Raw genomic sequence first — 27,089 nt, 5'->3', positions numbered from 1 at the left:
CACAAGTATGGGAAAGGCTACAAGGCCAAATCTTTATAAGTTTAAGTAGCCACAGAGAAAAGTATTATTAAAAAATACAAGACGTTACACACTGTAGACAATCTCAGAGGATGAGGTTGGAAGCCAACAGTTCCCTGGGCTGGATATCCATCCATCCATAAATCTAAATGAAAAGACTAAATTAAATATGACATTTTAAAGGGTTAAGCAGAAAGCTGCATTATTTGTCGCTAATATTCTTTCTCAATAGCTGTTATAGAGTAGAACATATACGAATGTTTACACAGTGTTGTTTACTCGCAGTTCCTCCTACGTATGATTTACACAGAAGGCTTTGACTTTGAATGCTATCGCGCTCAGGGGCTAAAAAAAAACAACAATGTTATAAAATGTTATCAGAGCTGTCCAATAAAGTTAGAAATATGCCTGTATAACTGTCAGCATTAATCTTTTGCTCACACCCACTTCACGTTTTCAGAGTCAACAAACTGGCATGTGGACATCTTAGCCGAGGCTCTACTTTCAACCGTAGGCTCGTCGTTAGCCAATAAATAAGATGTGGAATTATGTGAAGTATTTATGAAACCGGACTTGGGAGTCCTGCCAGTAATGCAAATGTTTGAAACGTTGCTAATGATCTACTACGTAGATTAGTCACGATATTATTCATCCACTATGAATACATTTAAAATGATTTAAAAAAATAAAAATAAAAAATTCTGTTTGAAGACACAAATTTTAAAATACTTCCAATTTAAAAACGTAATAAATTAAAAGAAGATTGAAAAAAACAACAACACACAAACCCTTTAAAAAAGGAGTTAAGAGTCAGAATCTGTCAACATCTTATTAAAACAGATTTGACAACGTCCGGAAATCTGTAGTTTACATCTTTATCCTGTAAAAACATGATTATTTGTCACCAAAGTCATTAACCATATTTGAAGACGCACCTTTCCTAACTGAGAAATTACATCAACACAACTCTAAAGGTTGTGAGAAAGAGAAGAAGTGAGTGCAATACAAATTAGTTTCTTCACAAGACATTCAAAGAATAAATAATGACACAAACTCGCTCATTTGCTCATAAAACAAACTTTAATGGCCACAAATAAACTTCAAAACAATAATCCAGTTTGTGCTTTACGATCAAGACAGAGAATAAATCCAAAAATAAACTTTACAGGGATCTTGCGACCGAGTTGACAAATAAACAACAATCAACACAATGTCCAATTAAACGCCGGAGTCGAACAAGTTCATGTGCGTTCACAGACTGTGAACAAAGACTGAGATGAATTCTTGAAGGCACTTTTTATATCTGGAGAGTAAATACACTCGACTGGTTCCTCAAACCCTGAGTTTCCTGTTAAACAGTGCTGTGTGCAAAACAGAGGCTTTAAGGATCAAAACAAGCAAAGACTTAAACTAAAAAAACAAAAAAACAAATAAATCCCATCACAGTTTCATAAATAGTCCAGCAATGAAAACACATTATTAAAACATTAAAAAGTCTAAATATGAGTTTCAAGTTCACATTTGTTTGAAGGAGGAGTGAAGAGTTTAAAATTTTGACACATTTTATCAAAACATTAAAAGCAAATACTGGTGAGAACAAATTTTTAAATATAAATCGATCTTTACATGTAAAGTGCGTCGGATTTTCAGGGAGCTCTCTTCGAGCTCCTCTTAAGTGACGGTGATTAGGTTTAGATAGTGGTTTGAAAATGTGACGCGATACATTTCAGTTCAAAGTGGTTAGAATTCATACTTAGACACTTTTAAAACATATTATTATAAATCCTTGTTCATTTTGGCACTTAAATACAGGGTTTTGTTAAAATGGCGAACCTTGGAGAAGAAAAATGACGCAGGTTAATCAGGCTAGTTTCCCACGAACGGGTTCTTTGGGCGAGTCTGGCGAGGACTTGGATGGGTCAAAAGGAAACGTGTCGATGCCTCTGACTCCCGGCTCGGATCCTCTGGCGATCGTACTTGACGGAGACGATGAGGAAGACCAGCAGAGTGACTCCCTGGATTCCCGCGAGCAGAAAGAAATAGTAGTGAAGCGAACAATCGTTGATGTTACCTGAGAAGAGAAAAAAATAAACAAAATTATAGAAACATGATTTGAGGTGGTTTAAGAACAAACGGTTTCAGTCCTTTAACTTGTGGCTAGCAGGCATATAGCCGTAGTTAACCCTTGCGTTATCTCTGTGTCAAGATGACCCAAAGGGTGGAAAACATATGTAATTGTTCTACCCCTTGTGTTGTCTCAGGGTCAATAGATGTGCAGTGGTGGAGGACGTTCATCTTGACCCAGAGACAACACAAGGATTAAAACAAATACATTGGTTTTCAAGCCCTCGGGTCACCTTGACCCCGAGATAACACAAGGGTTACGATTTAACACATTTAGAAATTAAATTAAAATACAATTAGACTATATAACAACAGTCAGAGTTAAACCACAAAAAATATCAGCAAAACATCAAGGAAAAAGAATATGAATCAAATTTTGATCAACATCTGAGAGAAAATTATTCTCAGCAGGGGGCAAATTCAGTCCCATGAGCACACGGTCATAATCTCAACATTTGAGTTTGAACTCCATGTTAAAGAAGCACTTGGTAACATTTCGACTCTATGTAAAACTTCATGTCATATTTCAAGTGAGGGCAACTCTTACTGAGCTCTTAAACATACAGTACAATGATTTGAGGAAGTGGACGGAGACAGCATTTACATGTATTTCCATATAGACTAAAACACACTTAATCAGGAAACTGACCAGTTTAATGAAATGAGAATTACTCTGTCCTAACACTGGGGGAGCAAGAAACATGTTGAATATCAAGCAGTGCAGCTTTCAATCATGGCAAACTAACAGTACTGTAGCCATCATAGCAGTTTTAATTTCCTACATTCCATCATGAAAAAAAAAAAAAAAAAAAAGAAAAAAAAGAAGAATCCCTGAGCAGAATCATAGAGAGCTTTAAGCAAATTATAACATGTAAGAACATCTTCTCAGGACTGTCGGCTTACTTCTCATTATCAAAACACTCAACTACAGTGATAATCTCACCGTACAGTGAGTTGTGAGCATTGCTACAAAATAAAATGATGATTGTGGCCTGGACTCTGTTTATTAGAAATTAGAAATGAAATGGACCAGTTTCTGACATCACGTGAACATCTACATTAGAGGTTTTTAGAATGAAGGCAAATATATTTATATTGCATTTGTTTTTTTTTGTTTTATTTTCAAAATAAACAATCTATAACCCTTTTTTTTTAATTGGTATGGATTTAACCAGCCTCCATATTGTTTTTATTCAAGTAGAAAGAACATTTTCATCACTTTGATGACAAGCTGTGGTATTACAAGCAAGACTACTGCACTTGGCGAAGCAGTTTCAGTCTTCTTATAAAAAGATTATATGAAGGGGGTCAAATGTAAAGTGGCTTTAAATTACAGTAGTTAAGCCTTTAGAAAAGAAAAGTTGACACTCAGAAAGACCCTTCACAGATTTCATGTACATGGCAGCTTAACAGAGCAGTTATTCACGGCAACTAATACAAACAAAACGGATGATTTAATGAGACAACATGCTATTGATGCTATGCTTTATGTGTAATGGAAGTACATGTGTAGAATGCTGTTATTTCCCTCGTGTACTGACTTGGAAACCATTCAAAAAAAGAGCTGTAATGGTGGCAAAATTCACAAAAAGTAATGTTGGGAAATCGTTGAACTATGGAGCTGGATGTGTTTTGGATATTTCTCTGGAGAAAGTGAAACACTTATGAAGCTAGAACAGACACTTTCAGCCTACATCCAATATTATTCTTCCTCAGAGTTCTGCTATAAGATGAACTCATCCAATGTTAATTATCAAGTAGAGGAAGCTATTTGTTGAAGGATGCTTCAAAAGCCAGAGGCTGTTGGGAGTATTTTATTAAAACAAACAAACAAATTTTAGTGTACCACTGGGATATAAAATGTGTTTACATACCAATGAAATTAGTATAAAATAGGTCTTTCGAAGTAGAATGTCTCAATCATTTGTGAATCAATGTCATAGCTATTGTTTCCATTTCACTACTTTAACTTTTAAAGTATAAAATGAATGACGTCAATTATTGTCATGTTTGTACTGCAAGTATACAATGATGTGGCCAATATATAGATTTCTACTGCGTAACAACCTGTAGGAGGCGCTCAAAGAAGAAACACAAGGGCGTATAATGCACTGAGGAAGACGATAGTTTGGTTTTGTCCCATCAATCTTATTAAATATAAGATCTGGTTGTTAAGGTAGGAAATGGACGTTCTGTATAAATGGTTAGAGGTCAGAGACGGCAGCGTAAAAAACGAAATCAATGTAGAAAAGTTGACAAAAGCAGAATTTGACAATGACAGACTTGTTCTGGTAGGATGGTTATCTTTTTATCTGGTTGTGTGAAGATAGAGCTCATAATGTGTTACAAGCATCTTTTTTTAAAGTAAAAAAATGTTTATTTAAAACGTAAATATGTCCGTGTACCATCAAACTATTATAGCTCATCAACATGAACACCTTCGGTTTATAAAGATTAGGGGCCTTTATAGAGTTTTTTTAAATACTGAATGCAGCTTAAAATCAGATGCCCTCTATACTACATGAATTATGGTTATTACTTATTGGGTATAGAAGTTTGGTTCTATGGAAGCATCGTCCGAATTTCGAAACGTTCGTCTTTCGGTGCCAAGTTTGGATACCCACTTGTAGCTTGAACAATTTGTGGATTTATTTTTTTAAAACTGACAGGTGCCTAAGAAAGTGAATATCGTATTGATTTGTCACTTTTCTGTGTTTCTTTCAATTTGAAATTTCTATTTATCGTTTCTGTAAAACAGCTTGGAGTTTAAATTGTCAAAAATCTTTTTTCATTTCCTTTTGTTACCTCTAAGCTCAGGAAATTATAAAAAAAAACTATCTTTCAGGAACCGATATCGAAGTAAAAGCATCGTTATCAGTACTGGTATCGAGAACTTAAGAACCTTATCCAGCACTAGTTATGACTTCTGCTATATTATTCTGAACTAAAATTGAGATTGCTACTTTGGAGAAAAAAACTTTAATAAAAATGTATCGTCTCAAAATAACCTAAAAACAGAACCAAATGCCCGATGGCTCCCGAAAAAGCCCGGTCCATGGGTTCAGTGGGTGTCCTGTGCTGCCGATCAAAGCGCAGGATTAGCCTTATTTGAAACAAGTGATCTGAGAGCTTTGCATGATCACTTGGATCAGCGAAGCAGATCAAACCTCGTAATGTCGCCGCACGTATTGTGTTTATAGATAATTCTCCTCCGAAGCCGCCGCGTTGTCAGCATGCTTTCGGGGATAATTATAAATCAAGAAGAATAAAGAAGCGCTGTGATGACAAGGAAACCGCCACACAGAGCCGATCCTTCTGTCAGCGTGTTGTGCGGCGGGTCGTCCACGGTACACAGTGGCAGAACCTTTCATCTAGAAGAAGAGCAGCTGACGGATGACTGTGAGGTTCTGCCTTTAATGAAACGAGGAGCAAAGTGAGGGATCTGACAAACACTTTGACCTTTGTCAAAGTCCTGACTTACTTTGCTGTCGTCGTCAGCTGCTCCAAGGTTGAGATTGGGAGAGATGGATCAAAACACGAGTGCGGCTTGAATAATTAATGGACTACAAAACGGCGTCGGTGACAGGAGACCTGGAGATGAAGAATGCACGTCGAGAGCGATTGTGAACCGGTGTGCGGATCCTTGTGTTTTGTGATTATCGACTCGAGCGCAGAGCAGGTGGTGTGTTGTTGACATGCAGAAGTACTTCTAACAACCAAAGACACTTTGAAGATATTAAGAAGAAGATACTTTATGTTCACTTATCGCCAGTCTTTTTATTCCACCGCTCTATCTTCTCGATTTACAGCATATCTAACAACAAACGCCGATCCAGGAGAATTTAAGAATAATAAGTCATATTCTATTATATAGGTAAATTACATACCCTTACCTCAGAGTATTTTGTTTTTATTTATTGATTAATTGAATAACTGTTTTTGAATTTACGAGAACTAGTGCCAGTTTTGCAGATAATCTAGGTTCTTGGATAGTTAATTTGTAGAATTACTCATTGTTTGTGACACGTGAATTGATCAACATCAGTTAACAAGCAAAAATGTCACCTTTACTATACGGCCTCAATGTAGTCTGTGTGTCTAATATCTAAAGCGTTGTTTTGTGATTCCATCTTTCTCAATCTAATTTAACTCCAACTTAATCTACAGAATTCTTTCCTAATCCCTGACACTGCCCACCAAAAACATTTTTTCCACATGACAGCCAAAAAATAACAATAATTTAATCCGTAAAAACTCAAACATTTCACCAGTAAGCACTTGGTCACTCTTTTACTCTTCCATTACAACAATGGTTTGTCCATGTCCACTTATCTTGGCTTACATCAACCCAACTTTAACTTTACTCGAATCTACGTCCTCTTGATCTTTCACGACTTCAGGTTGCGAAAGATAAATAAAAGATTAAACAAATTGTAAAAGCAAAAGCCAGATCTATTCATCTCTACGTCACCGAACATATACTTTGTTTAACTTCACCAAATGTGTACTATCCACTTTCTCCTCATAACTGCCAAGATCTCTTAACCTCTTTTTTTTCCCACCAGATTTGCCTCATGATCCATTAAGATTACACGCCATCAGCACGAGTTTGGCGAAACATTAACAGCATGGGACAACATCGGCTGTAAGAAACTTATGATACGACACACTTTTTGGCATTTATGGTACGTTGGACCCATGACGCTAAAAGGCGTTTATGGTATGGTATGGCAGAATAATAAAAAAAGACAAACATCACTTTACCCTTAATCTCTTGAACTTTCACTTGTCATTGGTTCTGTTTCCAAACTCTACCTCCACTGTTCTTCCTCTGCTCTCTCTCCCTCAAAATTTACATTATGTCTACTTCAACTTTCACTGCCTACCTAAACTTTGACGACCTACATTTTAAAGAAGCTAGATTTGAAATGCATAAAGGGTAAATGATAGGGAGTAAGTATTTGTTTTTCTATGTTATAATTGATTGAGAATTCCTGTGCAATGACCTGGGCATGTAAAGCTTTACGGTACATCTAAAGCGGCAGAAATAATCAATAGATGTTGGTGTGAACCATGAAAAATCTATTTTTTGTTGCACTTGATTTTAATTACCAGTTATTCTCTGATGTCCTTTCACAGTAAATCCTTCACTTTTCATAAAAGAGTTTTGTGTCAACTTGGAAATGGACAAAATATCCCTTTCTTTTCTAACCTTAATGCTTCAATGGACCGGACGCTTAAAGGATGTGGGATTGTCAGCCAAAGAAAAGAGTACTTCCTGTCGCCCGGCTCCATCAACCTCACAAAAGTCAGTCTTTTACAAGAAAAGGGTTAAAGTTCTACGATATGCAATGAGTGACATTTGCTGAAAACAAAAGATATAAACCAGTGGAAGGAATAATAAATTGATTTGGTGCAACAAAGAGAAAAGAAAGGGTCCATCTTATGTTTCAGGCTCATATGAATAATGAAGTCCAAACTTAACCACAGGAAAATGAAATGTAGCGGGGTTTGAAGATCAATCGCTTTGTTGTACACACAACATTTAAAGCTAAAGAACAGACTCAGATCAAATGCTTCATATGCTTTGCTGCCATGGTTATTTCCGCCTACACATTTTGTCCGAAGGCCGTGAACCTTCTGGAGTTCATTAATTATCCAAACTGCATTTTCGATAAGTTGGGGAGGAAAATACATATTATGTTTATTGTATTAAACATACAAATTCACAATAACGTGTTCATTCCTATTCTTGTACTTTTTTCTCATGAATAAACCTTCGCACGATTTGCCCTTAAAACACTCAAAGTACATTTTTAAGCAGAAACTATCGGTTTTCTTTTTATCTGTGCTCACCTTTATTGCACTCAAGTCAAAATGAACAAGAGCCATTTGTTAAGCAAAAGGTCATATGTTTCAACAGCTCATTGCATCAGGTGGAGGGAGCAATTTTACCCTTTCCTTCAATCTCTAGTCTGGTTATCCTGAGGGATCATAGGACGGTTGAGACGTGCAATGTCTCTGTCTAGACCACTGGTACGTGGGGGCCATCCTGGAGTTAAAGCGCTCGTCATGACTAGGGATGGATATTGTTGTCATGATTATTTAATTCATGATGACTGTATTTTTGACAAAAAAATGACAAGTTGACACCAAAACCAAGGAACAAAAATAATGCGTTGGGTGAGAATGGTACCCATCCACAGTTATGACTGTTTGAAATGAAAGGAATCATCACGGAAAGTATTAGGTAAATAATATGCAGAAGTCAATGAAAATGCCAAATAAAAAAATAAAAAGAAGAAGAAGCCGAGGGCTTTGTATCGATATTTAGTTCTTTTGTGACAACAACTGAAATACTTTGTACAAAAACATATTTCATCTTTCGATGTCAAGTTTTGGTAGCCACGCATGTGCAAAACTTAATGTGTGAAGTTTTCTGAAGAAAAACTATTAGGTGACTAAGGAAGTGAACATCAGATCAATTTTTACTTGTTAGCAAAAGTTATTTTGCATTATATGTAGTTTTTTTTTAAACTTTTGGTAAGAAAACAGCTCGGAGGGGAAATTTGACAACGCTCAAAAGTTAAACTCAAGATATGTATGTTAGAATTTATCTTATAAAATTAGATCAAAAATGGTTTTAATTAGGAACCAGTATCAAAATGAACGTATCAGTACTAAAGTATTAAACAATTGCGATCAATACCCAGCCATAGTGAAGCCCCATTACCTTAAGGTCAACAAACATGGTGCGAGTTGCCGCCGCAAAAAGCGACCACTTTGTGTGCGAGTATCGAGACGGATGATTGATGGCATTTTTAATGTAATGCGATCTACCCACACTAACTCTGCGATCGACTGGTAGGAGTGCTCAATACAATCTACATTATTGAGCACTCCTCCTCCATACATTCATTTATTTAGAATTTTCACCTGGAATGAACTCTAGCTCAATACATTAGGGAGATAATCTAACAGGTCACAGATCACTGCTGTTATTTGACCTTACATTCTCAATCATGGACCATTATCTTGTTAGAGAAATGCCTCATGAGCAGAGAAGCACTAAAATATATAATAAATATCAAATTATTAGGGTCGATAGACTAGTGTTTTGCTACGATGACACTTTGTGCTCAGTTCACCAAGTTAAGAACTTCAAATTAAAAGCCGCGAGCAGCCCCGCGCTGACTAACACTCGCGCCGAGCAGGTGGAGATACTGTCAACATGTCGGTGAAGCAAACCCATCTCCATGTTAGCACTCCGGGGACAGCTTTACTTAAGAGGAGCCGGGCTACGTAATCAGACCCAGAGCTAGTGATTAATGCTCTCGTCTCCGTCTTCGGGCCACTGCGGCTCAACGAAGATGCTGTTTACTTCCCAGCACTTTTTCGCCTGCAGCCACAAAAGTAAGCACTTACATATGAGATGTTGGATGAAGCTTCCAACTAGATGTCAAAAAACAGTCGATACTTTAATGCCAGAGCTCCTAGCCATATGCTTTTCCAAAGTAGCCAGGAGGGTGTTAATTTTTTTTTTTATTCCTGGGCTCACCTTTTAACTCACTTACTTGGAGAGTGCAAGAAAAGTTCTACAAGTAATTCGACCCTGGTGTCCCGGCCGTCTCGGAGAAGCACGGCTGAGCAGAAGATGTTGTATGTGGAGTCTGCACAGCGTTTCACAGCAGTATCCTCATCAAAGTGTGTCACGATTTGCTGGCTTGGGTATTAATGAGCTATTAGGCGTTTCTGGGTAAACATTTTACTATGTTGGCTTATTTACCACATGCTCAGGGAAAAGTGCATCTGTGTTGGGAGCTCTGCCTCGGTGGGAAGTCCATTCATCTGCTGTCACAAGCTTGCCATTTATCTGCGCACTCAAACAGACCTACACAAACCTTTTGTCGGCTGTCTGACACAACCATTTATAATGGTAAACACACTTGGAGCAGGAGCAATGAATGCTGCGCCACATTTATCCCTGAATTTAATTTATAGACAACTGTACAGTCCTGATAAATGCATCAGTTTAAAAGGAAACCCATGCCTACAATTTTAAGACAACGCAGTCAATAGCAAGCTCTGCAGCGAAAATCTGATCCCACAACCAGAGTGGCATGTGGGTAACTCATAGATGAATGCACAAGACTAATAAAAATCTTTGTGGCCTTTTTAACAGCATTTCAGACACCATGGAATTATGTCACAAAGCTATCACGGTGGGTTTTATTTCCACTTACCAAAGTCTTTGTGGGAAGACATCCAGCCAATCGCCTTAGTAGAGACAATAGCAAGAAGACCTGATCCAACAAAGGATCCAATCCCAGAGAAGAAGAAGAAGAGACCCATGATGGCACTTTGCATGGACTTCGGTGCTGCAGAATAGGCAAACTCCAGACCTGAAGGGTGAGAAAATTGTTTATTTCATTGTTATTGTTTTTACTACTCCTTTAATAAGAGACCAAAAAATTGTGAAGAAAAAGTCATTTGAAAATACGACAACAACTCATAGCACCACATATTGATCAAGTGCCATGGTTTGAAACGAAGCTAATATATTCAGTACTATAAATAAAATCACAAATGTTTACCCGATAACAAAACATCGCAGTGCGATGTCAGAACAGATTCCCTAGATCTTTTGTAATGCGTATCATGGAGGGTGTTGTGCATTGAGCTGACCAAAGAAGAAAATATAACTACACATTTGGCTGAAACAACTTAGAGTTGAGAGAAGGGGGTGACCTTTGTGGAAAATCCATTGATGATGGAGAGACTGATGTGCAGATTGAAACTAAGGGAACTTTGTTTCCAGAGGTAGATAGAGTTTAATGGAAATTAAGATAAACAATACATTACTTTTAATGTATAATTATTATTATTTTCCTCCATTTTTCTCCTTTTATCACTTCTAAAAACTTCTTTTTTTGAGACATGCTTTTCATTTTCCCTTTTTAACAATTGTTAACTGTAACTTCTAAAGGAGACTGAAAAAAATATTAAAAACTTAACACTGTAGAATGTGTTTTTGATGTTTTTACTAACCCTAGCTGAGAATTTATAAATGTAACATGTCTCCATATTTTTTTTTAATCTAAAATGTACAAATACTGTCAATAAAACTTTATTCGAATTTTCCTGATTATATGCATCATTATCTAAGGCTCAATCAAATCAATGTGAGATCACAATGTTGTGCAGGTGTGTTGACCCAGATCAAGCAGCGCATCTAAAGTTCACTTTAGGCTTGTTTGTACACAAAAAAAAACAGAAACATTATTTTGCATCTTGTTTCCGACAAGAGGATGAAAAAAGAAGAGAAAAGGGACCTGAAAGAAAGGGACGCAAATAAAAAAAGATCTTCTCTTGTTGCCAAGAGATGTGCCCGTCTGTGAGCTGACATTGATAATTTCATGCCACCTCAAACATGTGATATTTCAAATGAAGCCCTATAGCTACATCTGTCACAAGAGATTAGAGAGCAGCGTTTAAATACGTTTGCTTTTTAAGACCTTCCTTGGAGGAGTAAAAGGCACAAATTAATGTGATGAACACTTTGCTTGTAGATACCTGCGGTTGTTGTGCAGAAACATATGCTTATTACTCACACAGACATGACAATTTGTATCAGTGCCAAATGCTTCTTTAAGCTAATGCCATTATATCTGCCATTCAAAGTCATTGATAATTGAGATCATTTTGATCAAAGCAACAGTAAACAGCATTTTGAGGTTATTATTATTTGTTAACATTTTCTGTAATGATTGATTTCAATTACTCATGTAGCAGAATAATCTTCACTACACTACTACAGTGGCACTTGCACTTTACCGACTCTAGGGGAGGAAGAAACACTTTTTTAAATCCTACAGTTTGGGTATTTTTTATATCCCTCATAGGCAACAGACTCAAGTGCATTTCTTTTTCAAACATATTACTTATTATCAAACAATTAAAAGTAACATTGCTATCTTTTTAACGGACTCATCCATACTGAAAGCAGTCAGTGTAAATAAGCTAAATGTATCTTAATATTAAATAAAAATCGTGTTAAGAAGTTAGCGGTTCTTACATCCAAAGAAACAAAATTAAAACGTTTCCAAGGGATCCTCAGTTCACGCAAAAACTCTGGTGAGTCATAGCTGAAGGAGCATCGGAAATGTTCTTGTAGTTTTTTTGACTACTTAAAAAAACAGATTAGAGTTTGACTGGGAGGATCCTATTAAGCAGCACTGCAGATGCTCACTTCTGCAGTAGTCTTACAACATGTCTTAAGAACTGGCTACTGCGAGAAAGACGTTAAAAAATATTTACTTTCAGAATAAATAACCTAATGGGATACGTGTGGATTTTTTTTTCCAAATGTTTCAACTTGTATGCATATTTGTCTCAAATAAACCAAAGTTATTCTTCTTCTTCAGTTAAGCAGAAGAAGAATAGTAAAACACATTGTTTTTAAAGAAAAATAATCATTAGGTAAAAAAGAAACAGGAGCCATGTGGCAAACCTGTGCTAACAGAAATAAAAGGTATTGGCTGACTGATCTTGACTAGAGGCATTGCAGTTGATGAGAGAAGCTTGAGGCAGTTACGTGACTGCAGTGGGAAACAAAGGTATAAAAAGGAAAAAAGAACAAGTGAAAACAGGACAACGAAAATGTCACTCGTTCTCCCCCACGATTGTTGGATAAAGCTAATTTTCAGAAAACAAAACAGTAACTTCAAACTCTGTCCTTTTGCTTTCTCTTCTTACTTTCTACCTCTTGCTTTATTGACCAAAGAAAAATGTTTATCAAATCTGAAGCTTCTTCTAAATTTGAGGCTCTCTAAAAAACAACACTGACACCTTTTAGAAGAAATTACTCACAGCTGTCAGTTCCAATGAGAAATTGTCTTAACAGATTTGCCTTTGTGCTTTACTGCTGAATCACACACTGGAAAATCCATTTTATCACAAGATGCCAAAAAAGAAACTACATTTATACTGAATGATTTTGGGCGGCTCCTGACAGATACAAGAAAAAGATAAAGCACTTGAAAAGTTGCTTAAAGTTGCACTTCTTAAGAAGATGGCATATAAGTTGAAAAAAAAAGAAATGAATCTTTTTCTCATGAATCTCATGAAATCTACTTTTTTCTTTGATGAAGAATCATACAATTTTCTACTTATGACTTTTTGTTTGTCTTTTTAAATTAATGTTTTATCCTATATTGTTCACAAAATGTATCTTATTTGTAAAGAAATGTGCATGTGGTATGTTGCAATGGCGCAGTCGTGACTCATAAGACCAAGTATAACCCGTTAGCAGTAATTTAAATGTGTTCAAACTGAGAGACGTTATGTTGCAAAAAAGATAAACAAGTAAGAGAAACGGAATAAAAGTCTTGTTTTGATGAGATATTTAAAATCACACAAAATAAGCATCGGCCGAACAGAGAATTTATGAAGCTGCCGTTACACAATTCCAATATTAGAGGGAGGCAGAAACACTGTCTGAAATCCTCGGCTTGGCCCTTTTACATTGAAAAAAACCCACTGACATCTATAAACACACTTAAGCGTAAACGGTACAGGCCAAAAGTTTGGATTCGCCTTCTCATTCAATTCTTTTTCCTTGTTTTCATGGCTATTTACAAAATAGATTATAACTGAATGCATCAGAACTATGAATGAACACATGCAGAATTATGTACTTAACAAACGAAGGGTGATACAACCCACATTTTTTTCTGATGACTACTATGCAGACATTTGACATTCTTTTTATGGTCTTCAAGACATAGTCACCTTAAATGTTTTTTAGTTCACAGATGTATCTTTTCAGGGTTTCTTAGTTGAATTGTTTGCATTATTAATGGGGTTGGACACAATTAGTTGTGTCAAGCAGAAATCGGGTTAATACAGCCCTATTGGACCTAAACCTTATATTTATATATAGATTTTTTACACCAGTTTTATTTGTAAAAACTTGAATTAACACTTATCACTCATCGACATGGGTTTGATTCTTAAAATGCAACCCCTGAAACCCCACCTATGTGGCATGTCGGTGACAGACAGTAGAAAAGTGAAAAGTCAGCCATGTCAAGAACTTTCAACGTTGGAACTGTACAATTTAGTTTTTAAACTCATATTGATCCGCGCAGCTTGTAACCTAGCATTTATTCAGACTAACACGATAAGGATTATGAACCATAAGCAAACTAAATTATTCGTCTCCTACAGTTTTTCCGCTCTCTTTCCGTAACCCCAGCCCATAATTAAACAGCCTGTCAGGGGGATAGAGTTCTGTTAAATCATCACCTCTGCCTGTACAGAGAGCCCATTAAAACATAAAACGGTACAAATTCCACTTGAGATGTCAAGGAAACAATACCTGCAATGCTGGCAAATATTTCGCTGATCCCAATCAGCACATACTGAGGCACTTGCCACCAGATGGGTAAATCTGCCGCGAAGTAGATAACATTGCCCACCACCTGGTTAATGGTACCATTTTTGACAATCTCCAGGCGTTTTGTCTCGAGGATACCTGAGGGAAGGAAGAACAAAAAATAAAAAAAAGTTAACTGAAAGTCAATTAACAAGAAAGTGAACAATCTGCACAAACCAATTGGAATGGTTTAATTAAACAAATACACAAACTGAAACACAGCCTGAAGTCCAGGACAGCTTGATTATTAAATTTGTACTCGTATATTTAACTACTGTATGGCTTAATTTGCAATTGCTACAATAGATAATAAAGTTATACAACGGGATTTCGAACAGATGGAATGAAATAAAACGATAAAAAATGAATATCTATTATAGAAGGTTTTTACGTTTCATTCGTGCAATATAAATTAATAAGAAACTGTGTATTAGATACAAGTGTATTTTAAATTGTACTCATCAGTATGCGTCTGTTTGAACAGAACTCTTTTATTTAAATATTTACATTAGAAAGTGTGCTTATGCCCCGCCCACTGAATACACGTCATTTTCTGGAGATGAATAACCACACCCACTCTCCTGTGTTCGGTTAAACATGAAGGTTTGTCACTGTGTGTCATCAATCCAGGAAGTCTTCACCTCCAAGCAAAGCGGGGCTTGATTAGAATTGGCTGGAGGATGAGTGAAGTCATAATGGACTCCGCTCTCGTAACCTTTCGTTTGCCAAGATTTCAGACGGGAATAACTTCATAAAGTAATAACTTCAAAACATTGTCAAGATGAGAGACTTGGAGAGGAAGACTTCAACATTTGAAACATAAGGAACCTTTAAGATTGTCTGACATCACACAAGGACAGGGTAAATATTGGGATTTTTACATCCTTGCAAACATAAGTTACTGACTCATCCAGAAAGATGATCCAAATTAATCTAAAAAACTTTTGCAAAACATGGTACCCGTTTTTTAGCACACACAACTGAAATAACAGCAAAGCAGTAGTCATCAAGATTACTTTTTTTTTTTTTATTAAAAGTTTAATTCGGTGGCTGTGGATGTGTAATTAGAAGCTATTTTTAGAACTGAGGAGACAGCTTCGAGTCATAACTGAAGCACTGGAGAGAAGTTTGTAGCCTTGTAATCTGACTATAACACGAGCTGTCAGTCACAGCCATGAGGCCCACAGAGCTGCCTGAAGCAGTGCTCCTCCGCTACTACAGAACCCGGAATGATCCTTGGCCGCGCTTATTAAAATTCATCATTCCCATCACCTAAAGATACGGAGTGTCAAACTAAAGCAGATTAGCAGGGAGTTAAGAGAATGTGATAAAACAAACTAAATAAAACTTCAAAGTGATGCAAACGCAGCTTGGCTAATCTGACCAGCAGTGTGTGCGCTTTAGCTGTCCGACCTTTTTTACCAACATTAAAAGACGACAAGAAACTGCCTTTCCTTTGCAGTACAAGGGAGGTCCAGCTGTCGTTGGCTCGCATGTTATTGAACACCAGAGAAATATTACTCTCCAATGTCACCTTGACGGACTCTTTTCTCCTGATTCTAAGGCAGAGCAGGAATAGTGGATACTGAATGGATGTAAAGTGGCAGTGCTGTGCAATTCAACGGCGGCTCTATGAGCACAATATGTACAGCTGGTCATTCAGGAGCCGCCATCTGTAAAGCCTCTGCACAACACCATTTACGCCAGTGGACACATGCAGATAAGCACTTTGGACATGAGGAGCCCCCTGCTGAGAGGAATTCAGTTCCAGACACATCAGCTCTGAGGTGGCTCCTAGGAATCAATCTGTAACACTGAATAGACACGAGCTGGGCCGAGCAGCTGGTGAAAGGCACACGGGCCGAGATAATCATTGTTAGGTGAACGCGGCTGAATTTTCATGGAAACTGCACCACAAACATAAAATATTGCGAGGAGGTCAGACTGTGTACACGTTCATAGTTGACCACTGGAGACGCAACTGCAACAATATATATATAACATTATATAAACACGTTATTTTCACCCCTCACCTGAGACCTTAACTATTTTATCCAAGTATTACTTTATGTTCATTTAACAACCATAATTACTTAAATTTCAACAAAGTAAAAGTATTTTATAGCAACTAATTGATTTAAGTGTGTCTTAAATAGATCTTGGACCTCTATTACTCATCAGTATGTGTCTGTTTGTACAAAACTCTCTTTTCATTTAAATATTTACATTAGAAAATGTGCTTAAGCCCCGCCCACTGAAAACACTTTGTTTATCTGGAGATTAAATCTCGTTTACCACAGCCACGCCCACTCTGCTGTGATTGGTCTAGCATCAAGGATAGTCATCACGCATCACCAATCCTGGAAGTCTCCACCTCTAGGGGACTCGTTGTATAAACAAAGCGGGCGAAATTACAGCTGGCTGGAGGAGGAGTGAAGCCATTATTACGTCATAATGGACTCCGCTCTTGTAACCTCTCAGTCGCCGAGATTTCAGACGGGGCAGAACTTTAGAAAGTAAGAAAGTTCAAAACATGTTCATGATGAGGGACTTACTGCATCTTGGAGAGGAAGACAATATTTCATTTTTACATTAGTAGTCCTTTAAAAGGAATTTGTCACAAACAAAACGCATTTGAAGGCAACATACTTTGAACTAAATGCACAAATTTTCTCTGCTACACTTGTGATGTTACTTATTCTTTGTTGTATACTACAGCCGCACAAATACTTGAATATTTAAAGCAGCACTATGCAATATTGGAAACATTATTTCAGTGTCAGAACAGTGTTACTGCAATGCAACGCAACATTGGTTGCCACATTGCATTTGTTCCCAAAATAAACTAAAAGGTTTTGTGTCAGTTTCTTGTTTTATTTCCCTGGAAATAATATAAAAAAAAAGTCTCTCTGACCAACAGCTATAAAGCAGTGTTGTGGTCACAGGGGCATTTAGGCAGAAAAATCGAGTTCTACAGTCCAAAATAAGACCATTATTTACTGAAAATATGAAGTTATTCATCAATTTGAATGGACATTTATGAATGCTTTCACTAAATCTTTGCCATTAAAACATTTCTCCCAGCAGGAATGCTTAATGAAATAATGGTCTTCTAGTATTCAGATCAACCATTGTTGGAAAATAGATGCCTTGCTTTAGGACACGCATCAGTGTTCTTTTTTTTCCACTTTTACCATTTTTGTAAATATGCAAAGAGGAGAGGAATAATTTAAAAAGAAAGCAAATAATAAGAGATTCATATTAATCCATTATAAAAAAAGGGTTTCATTAACATAAGATAAAAAGAATAGAATGTGAATATGAATAGTGAATAGTAAATATGACATTATGCTACGTTAAATAAATGAATGTTAAATTATTTATTAAACGTGTAAATGGCTGATTATAGCATTTCTCTTGGTTTTCATTTAATAAACTGGGACTTCTATTCATAGCAGGGTAACAGCAAAAAAAAAAAAAGGAAATCTCATTACAATCTCCTGCTTTGGTTGTACAGCAAAAACATTGAAACGTTAGGGGCATTCGCTGAAGACCGTGAAATAAGGAATCTAATCTGCCGCAGAAATTAATGGGCTCCTCCGCGACCTCTGCTCCACCCCTCCATCAACTTCTCTTTCTATCTTCCAGTACGGTCGTTTTTGCATAATCCTGCTGACGGAGGGGCACTCGCGGGGCACCGAGCGCCAGCGCAGGCCGGGAAACAAAAAATTAAGACTTTTGCGTTGTTAAATGAAACCATCTTTGGTCATCGATTTAAACCTACAACCAGCAAAACAGTTAATTTAGGATGAGATATATGAAGGTTAAACTCTGCATGTGCAATGTCATGGACTATTTTTAGACAAATATGTCAAGGTTAAATAAAACACATTCTTTAGGGTTGATCTTCAATGAAATTATCTTAAATAGTAAAAGCTAGAGAATGAATCATGGTAAAACAGTGCAGCCAAAATGATGATACAATACATCGTTTAATTTGTTTCTGGGAAACCAGGTTTTGGTTAATGTCCAAATGTATGCGGAAAAATGATGTTGAATTTGAACAAAACACAGGTTTGTATTCATCTGACAATTTTGAAAATGAACAGATGTCAACTTGTTAAAGGTCATTAACGACACATGCTCCAGAAATGACTTGCAGAAAAGGTCAACTTCTGGAGTTTGAGCTCATTGCCTGTCAAGAGGGAGGTTGATTTGCTCTCCGTCTGCCTATAGGCCTGTTTTCCTCAAGCACTCTGGGCTGGATGATTCAGTTCATTAGTTCCTGCTGGCAGACTGCACTGAGACTAGAGTTTAGAAATTATATATTTTTTATTTGCGGCCATTACTTGGATATGAGAAAAGTAATGGAGATTCTGATATGATTAACTGAAGAGATACGACAGCGATCTCTTACAGGATGACACAAAACTGCATTTGAATATTTTTTATAATCCCCAAATTGTTTTAGGAATCCACTAATAACTTCTCTTAAGCCTCTTGCCTGGTATGAACTCGACTCAGAGTGGCATTTGCTATGGTCAACAAGCCCTAACTTTGTTGTTTCCCCCCCCCACCCCCCCGTGTTTGTCTGGCCCACTTCTGTGACAGGGAGTAGAGGACATGTCTGCCGTTTTTAAACTCACCCGCTGCCACTGCCGACCACATTACAAAGAACATTCCTACTGCAATCCTCTTTAGCGAGGACGGCAGCAGGCCTCGTCGTCTCAAAATGGGGTCCACCACTTTGTCCTTCAGGGGAATCAACAGAAGGATGAGCACTGCATCAAACATTGTGAGCCACGCTGCCGGGAAGTGGAACATCATCTGCTGGAGAGAGAGAGAGAGAGTAGAGAGAGAGAAAAAGAGAGAGAGAGGGGAAAGGGGTTAAAAAAACAAACCAGAACACGACAAAAGAGACCACTTAATTTCAGCACTGCGTTTCTGTGCAAAGTGTGGGAAAAAGATAATGCTATTGCTTTGGCACCCCCAGGTGGACAAACTTAAACACAAGGAAATTAGGAATAAATCTCATTCAAAAATAGAAACCTAACTAATATCAAATATAACAAAAAATAATAGTTAATCTTGTTAGAACACAATCCAAATATAGTTTATACAAGTTGCTGTAGTTTCATAAAAATAGATTAGCTCTCTTTTGTATTTTTTAAAACAGGAAGTGCATTTGACTAAAATGCATCACCAGTCATAATAAAATGTGAACCAGGAAGCTTTTATAGTCTCTCTAAAAGTTATATGGAAATTCAGTTTAAGGTGCATTAAAAAGAGAGTATTGACATTTTAATTGTGTACGGTTTTTGATTGTTAAACCGCTTTGTGACCCTGGTCTAGAAAAGTGCTTTACAAATAACCATTACTTACTTACTTCTACATGTAACAATAAATAAAAAGTAGTTTGTTGACAAAAGTATGTTTTAGCAGAAAATTATGTATAAAATGTATGTTTAAGATGAATTACCTAAAGCTTAGAAGTAACAGTAACTGATTATTACCTTCATTTAACAAACAATTTAATGGGAAAATAGCTTTGTTTTCTGAGAAAAACTAAGAATAACATGAGCTTAGTTTACTTTAAAAGAGTCAAACTTTTAGTTTTTTTTAGTTTGAAAATGAACCACAGAGGCATCTAAAGGCTTTTCTCCTTAATCTAACCATTTCTTTGATGTGATAAATGCTAAAGCTGGTAACAGACAGCTTTGTTTTTCAAAGAAAGAAATAAAGCCGTCAACTAAAGTCAAAATAAATCAAATAATGTGAAAAGAACATTATTTATAACATCTCATACGTAACCTTTTATATTGTACACATTGTGGTTTCACTTCACATTTACAGTAAAATGAATTGACAAAAAGTCCCCACTTCCTCTCCGAGTTGAATTTAAATAGCTTTAACTATGAATTGTGCAGAGTAATGCGGATAATTTCAGTCATCAACGTCTGCCAGCTCCACCAATAATCTGTCAGTTGAAGATGCTGGTTTCACGGCAACGCTAGACAGAATGAATCGCATGGAGGCGCTGCTGCAAAAAAGGTTTAGTCACAGCCAGATTGCTAATCTAGAAGGTTTTAGTCTGTGCGGCTCTGACTTAATCCTTGTGGCATAAACAGTGTGCGCTGCCACCAGTTACCTCCAGTGTGTCAGTGGCCTACTGACTCAGTCAGCTTCAGGGATCAACACTTTGTTCCTAAATTTGTGGCAGGTTCAAGCAAGCGAGGTTGATGTGATTGCTCCTGATAAAAAAAGCCTCCATCCAATTCAGTAAAAACACAAATATGTGAATATAGTAAAATTGAATAAAACCGATTTAGCATAGAAAAAAACTGTAATTTGAATAGAATCTCTTCGATAGAATATATATATTTAACAATAATATTTTTAAAGTAATAAAAATGAGAGAAGATGTTTAATTGGTCTCTAATGTTTTGAGCAAATTTAAATTTAAAAAGGGACGCGTGATGGTCAATTTTAAAGGTGGGGTAGGTGATCATGGAGAGTCGATTGAGCAGCTTGATTTTTACTTCATAAGTTCAACCCACTTTCGTCAGACTCTCCCCATTCTATTACAGAGTCAGTGAAACTAAACAAACAACAAACAAACGTGATTATTCTTAATCACCATCCAATCATTTATTTGTTCAAACTGATTGAATTGTGCTGTGCTTTCAATAACATCTATTACAAAAACATCAACCAAAAAAACTATCCATTAAAAAAGAAACACAATGAAAGATCTTCCGAGTAATCCTTGATGTAGGTTAAAGAGTTTTAATAAAAAAGTGTATAAATAATATAGAGTATAATAGTTCTATTCCTGATGATTCAACCATGTATTAATAAAGTAGATTCATGAAAATAAGTTTGTGAAAACTCAAAGGGAAATACTTTTTTGATCATCTAACGCAAGAGAAGGATGATTCAAATGCATGTGTTCAGAAGTGTCTGATTAGTGATGAACTCAATAATTCCTAATTGAAAGAGTTAGAACAAGGACGAGCGTATTGTGATCACGTTTAACCTGGACTGGAGCTGCACAATTATTCAAATCTTAATCATGATCGTGATTAGTTCAAATGTGGCATCGCAGCAATCTAATCAAACGCTGGTTCAACCAGAAGTCAGAAAACCACTAGGGGGCCCCCAAATGATTCATACTTCACTAAACTGCTTAAAATAAAAAGCAAGTAGCAGAGCAAAGAATCTTAGAAGAAGGAGGGAGGAAAAGGAAACAGGAATTCTCTGCAGTGTTTTGATTGCAGATTTATTAAATGGGTCATTACATTATTATTGTGTTATTTTGTACGATCAATAATTAAATGTTACTTACATTTTAAAGCCGTCTACTTTATTGTAATGAATAAAGATACAGATGTTTCCCCTAAAAATCATGTTATTGTGATTAATAACACCGATAACAATAAAATAAATTGTGATTATAATCCTAAGCTTTGGAACGATCTTCCTCTCTCTTTGCGCTTGATGGAGTCTACTGACTCCTTTAAGAAACATCTTAAGACGTTTCTATTTGTTCAGGCTTTTCCTTGATTTTCTGGAACTCCTGTGTTTTTCTCAGTATTATCTTGATCTTTAAAGTATATACTTTTTTGAGTATTGTTTTGATTGTTTAAGCGCTTTGTGACCCTGGTCTGGAAAAGCGCTATATAAATAAATATTACTTACTTACTTACTTATAATCTTTGCATTAACATGAAGCCGTAACCAGGGCCAACTCATGAGATCACAAATAAACACGTTTTAATAGTTTTGAGAAGAATAAGGTGTAGTTCTTTATAAAAGTATAGGAATGTTCTGGTTTTTGTTTGCTGAACACATTTTGCAGCAAAACATTATACAAGATGTCTTTGAACAGCATCAACGACAATGCTGAACAAAGCAATATTTTTTGGTGGGAACAGCAATAAAAAAAAGATAATAACTTGAGGTTACCTGGTGAGAATCTGTTGTTATGTTGGTGGCAGCATCTGGAATCTTCAGATGGAGGCTCTGCAGGATGTAAGTGGTCTGCATCTGGAGCACAATGAGAGGTTCATGATGTCAGCGTGTCAGAACTCAGCATTGACAAAAAAACATTTCAACACAAACTAATATCCTTCTTTCTACAACACAAACCTGGAAATACACAGTCCAATACGGGATGAGGGCTAAGAACACCGGGAGGACTTTCAGTAAAGCCTTCACTTCTTCCACTTTTTCCTCTGGAAAGATTCCTCCGTAGGACACTTTGGCACTATCTAATAGGCCTGGTTTGTTGCTGGAAAAAAAACAAAAAAAAAAACAGGGACAAGTTGGGCTTTATCTGTCTGATTAGAAAAGTATCACCTGAAAGAGAATAACAGCATCTCTCAGAGAGCGAGAGGGTTTATAGGATGTAACTTTCAGAGAACAAGTTGCTGTTAAACAACTCTGAGCTCAACTTTGCTCTAAAGCCTCTAAGCTCTTCTTTTTGGAAGGGTTTTTGGAAGGAATATTTGAAAAGGCCAACTTTTCTTATACATATTTTATACATATTTTTTAAGTGAATTCATTGGTATAGAAGCCTTGAATATGAAGTAACATTTTGGGGAAAAGAGCATTATCTCAAAGGGAAAATGAACATTATTGTATGAATTATTTTGGATTTAATTGATGGTTAAAACATTCAATTATCTTAATAATCAGAACTGGTACTGAACATACAGAGAGAAGAGTCTCACAACAGTCTCACCGATTCATGCTGGGCTCCTTTGGTTTCTTGAAACAGCAAGTGAAGCTGAGTATCTTGAACATATCAGTGAAGGCACTGCCATCAGCAGGCTTGGTGACGAAAACGGTGCGACCCAAAAGAAAGACCACAAACGAAATCCCAAGGCACACTGTCGGGATGATGTAGCCAGGCAAAAAACTGACATTTTGCTGGATGTAGGCCACACCTCCCAGTGATAGGATGGCTCCCAAGTTTATACACCAATAGAACCAGTTGAAGAATCTGCGAGTTGCCTCTGGCCCTCTGTCTTTGACCTGATTTGAAATGTGGAGAGAAAAAAAAAAGGTTTGCGTCATCATCACATAGTCAAAAGAAGAGGGGCAACACATAGTACTGGGTGATATGTCAACAAAATACACTAATTAGATTGTTTTTAAATGATTAAAAGAAAAAAATGTATAACATTTATTTCATTATTTGACTGTATAATAATATAAGTTTGGCGTAAGATAATGTGCATGTTCATGCATGTACTCCTGGCATTAATTAAAGCTAGAAATAGTAATGAAATTAACATTTGAAATATATTTCTCCACATTCAGCAGTTGTGTAATTTTTTGTTATTGTCAGCCTTCAATGTAAATGTTACTAGAACAGCTTGTACTTAAATTCCAGCAAGAAAAATATGTTACATACAAGTTTTTGATTTAACAAAAAAATGGATAATTCCTCTTTAACATTTATCATTTTCTTAAAACATAAACAATAATTACACAATATATAGAATAACAAATAAATAAAATAAAGCATAGTTTGCAAATACTGTATAATAAACTATTGAGAACAAAATTCATTTAATAAGGAAAAGCCCCTGAGAAACAGACATAGAGGGTGAAGAAGAGAGTGCAGACAGGGTGAAACAGATGGAGAGTTGGAGTAGATTATGATAGGGAAGCTTTATAGGAGAGAATGATGAACAACCATGATGTATTAAAAGGCAGGAAGAAGAGCAAGAGTGGGAGAAAAGAAGAGTATTATTGGGAGTGATGAGAGAAGGTGTCACATGACACCAGACAAGCAGCTTAACTGGAGACGTTTTGAGTCTTGAGGAAGCCCATGAAGAAGACAACAAACCAATGAAGTCCTAAATGAGGACATGAGGATAATTGTGATTCAGGAAGATAATCAACATAGTTTAAAGAAGAGACTTTGCCAAATTAAAGTTGTTCAGAAATCACTTTATAAAATGATACGTTAAATGTGATAATTATATTTATTACAAACTGAAATAATTCATTTGAGCAAAAGTATTAGATAGATATTCGCAGCCAAGAGAGGGATGTTCAGTGCAATTAAAAGACTTCTATTAAAAGTAATCCAATCCTTATCCCCCCTCTTTCAGTCCGTCTGGCAGAAGATGCAAAACAAACTTCACAGTAAATATATGACAAATGTTCTACTTGCTGTGTCTTTGTAATACTTTTATGGATAGTATACACCATCAACTTACCAGCCCAGCTAGAAATGTAGATAAATGTCTGTACAGGCAAATTATATTATTCTCTTGATGGCACTGAGCCATCCAGCGCGCAGTTATCCCCGTGGAGGAAAAGATTTTATCATTACGTGATTAAGTGGATATGTCTTTATATATGAGAAAAAAAATGCAGTGGTGCAGCCGCAATTAACTACTGGAGAGATAATGTCACGACATTATCAAGTTGATGCTGGGCATAAATCTTACTGAAGCTCCTCTCTGGAGTAGTGCGGTGTCAGATTCAAAATCCATCTCAATGGTTAAGCTGACCATCTAACCTCCATCAGTCAAGAGAGAAGTTTCAATAAATTTAACTTTTTGTTTAGAAAAAGTTTTTTTTATCAATCAACTGTTTTTATTGAGCAAGTGTTAGAGCTGGCTCCAGTCATGCATTTTTTTTCGGGGAATCAAGTTTTGACTACTTAAAGTTCAATTATTGAAATTTCAGCAGAATTTTCAGGCTAGTATAAAGTGAAGTTACAGGGAATTTTCTTGGAGGACTGTGTGTCTAGATAATAGTTTAAAAACTGGGCTCCCATTTATTCATTCAAAAAGACACACTAAAAAAGATCCAAATACATTAATACTCATCACCATCTTGTATTGAAACCTCAACATAAAAAAAGTCCTTATTTTAAGCTTGTTAATTATTTTTTTGACAGTTTCTTATGTCGGGGCTTCACTATTAGAGGTATTATGGAGTTGTATGGATTTCTTTTGGTGTGGCCTAATGGATGAAGAAAAGTGAGTGGACATGCATTTCTGCCATAAACTCCAAAAAGACAAATACCTCTGAAAATGCTACCAACACTTAGTAAACATGAGGGTGAATAGAAAATTAGTTCAATTTGAATTTTGGGTGAACTATCACTTTACCTCAACATATGTATGGCTTTGTTGTTTCAACAGCAACATATTATTTCACTTCTTCTTATTCAGGTAGCCATTTCTGTAATTGTCAGTTTCTGTGATGGTTTGGAAATCCTCATCTAAGTAAAGGCTCATGGCCGACCCACATCACATGTCCACTTTGTGGAACAGCATACCAAATCAGACATAGACCTCAGTCATAGGACTTTCGTCACACAAACTGGATAATCACCAACCGTTTAGATGATACATTATAGCTGAGATATACTTTACCTGATCTGCCCCAAATGGCGTGATGTTAGACTTCACAGTTCCCACCCCTAATGCGATTAAAAACAGCGCGCTGTAGACAACGGAGCCGCAGTATCGTGCACGGACGGGGCAGGTGACATTGGTTGGAATGGTTTGATTATTGCTCAGACACTCGGCCGGTTGCACCGGAAACGCAGTCTCTTCCCCGCATAGTTGTATTCTTGTGTCTTCATTCGCTAAAAACGGGAATAGTAAAATCCCCATGAAATAGAGGATCAGACTACCGGCTATTGTCCAGAATTTCCCCAAGAAGGCATCTGCCAACCATCCTCCAAATGGAGATATCAAGTAAGTGATGCCCATGAACATGAGAGGCGCCTGGCTGGATTGGGTTCCTTCCCAATAAAATGGACTACTGTTCAGGAAAATGACCAAGTTTGAGATGATTCCATAGAAGGCGATCCTCTCGAAAGACTCAGCCACAAGGATGGCTGCACACGCCAGTCTCCTTCCTTCAAATACTGAGGGGGTCGAGGGCTTGGTTGAGTCCAACAGAGGGGTCCTCTCACTCACTTCCCCGCCGTTGGCCATTCTTGACTTGTCTCACCCGGAGTTCCCCTTCACTTTGTTGTTCTTTAAACCTGAAAAAAAAACAGTCTTTAAATAAATAAACAAACGCACGAATCTGCGAATCTCAATAACAAAGTACGACACAAGTTAGCATGTTACATATAGACACAATATTATGCTAGCTTTAGCATGACTATTAACTGTTGAATAAGTAGACGCTTCGTGAGTATGAGGGGATCAGACTGACTTTATTTACCTGATTCACTTGTGTTTAATCTCCGGTTGAAGGTAACTTTTTCAGCGCGACCACCATCAATACTTTCTGAAAGCAGAACTGGAAGTCAACAAAGTACAATCCCGTGACACGTCCAATCGGCAAACCCGTGCACTTGCGCGGTGCCTTTTATGCGATCTGTACATCATAAGTCAGTCGGTCTTACGTGCGTTTCCGAGTGATAGAAACTCATCCACTGCATGTGTATATCTGCTGTGCAACAGCCTTGTGGTTTCACCGAGAGGAGGAAGTAGTTAGGTTTTGTCTCATTAAACGATCTTTATTA

At 36.8% G+C, this 27,089-nt stretch overlaps 1 protein-coding gene across 2 annotated transcripts; it reads right to left on the bottom strand.

The window, feature by feature from the left end:
• Positions 1-1,079: 1,079 nt before the first annotated feature.
• Positions 1,080-26,913, bottom strand: slc15a4 (solute carrier family 15 member 4). 2 transcript variants are annotated; one of them, XM_087795793.1, is made up of 9 exons: positions 26,786-26,913; positions 25,981-26,600; positions 23,322-23,614; positions 22,727-22,868; positions 22,544-22,624; positions 19,225-19,408; positions 14,522-14,677; positions 10,386-10,544; positions 1,080-2,089 (listed from the first exon to the last, which is right to left on the bottom strand). In XM_087795793.1, exons 2-9 carry the CDS (start codon positions 26,548-26,550, stop codon positions 1,938-1,940), a joined length of 1,737 nt encoding a protein of 578 aa, XP_087651919.1. In that variant the 5' UTR covers positions 26,551-26,600; positions 26,786-26,913; the 3' UTR covers positions 1,080-1,937. The 2 variants fall into 2 exon arrangements, with proteins under 2 accessions (XP_087651919.1, XP_087651927.1); XM_087795801.1 differs by having other exon boundaries at positions 19,225-19,405.
• Positions 26,914-27,089: the final 176 nt, after the last annotated feature.

Source organism: Callionymus lyra, chromosome 1 (assembly GCF_982586985.1).
Source record: "Callionymus lyra chromosome 1, fCalLyr1.hap1.1, whole genome shotgun sequence".
NCBI classification, from domain to species: Eukaryota; Metazoa; Chordata; class Actinopteri; order Syngnathiformes; family Callionymidae; genus Callionymus; species Callionymus lyra.
The sequence above is the reverse complement of the archived record's forward strand: the minus strand, read 5'-3'. Positions and strand labels throughout refer to the sequence as shown.

What these genes read in the sequence shown, in the direction of transcription:
- slc15a4 (XM_087795793.1), bottom strand. Translation starts at nt 26,550, where the DNA reads ATGGCCAACGGCGGGGAAGTGAGTGAGAGGACCCCTCTGTTGGACTCA. An exon ending in ATTGGACTGTGTATTTCCAG is followed by an intron (nt 22,625 to 22,726) that starts GTTTGTGTTGTA and finishes ATTGTGCTCCAG; the next exon opens with ATGCAGACCACTTACATCCT. An exon ending in GTGGTCGGCAGTGGCAGCGG is followed by an intron (nt 14,678 to 19,224) that starts GTGAGTTTAAAA and finishes TCCTTCCCTCAG; the next exon opens with GTATCCTCGAGACAAAACGC.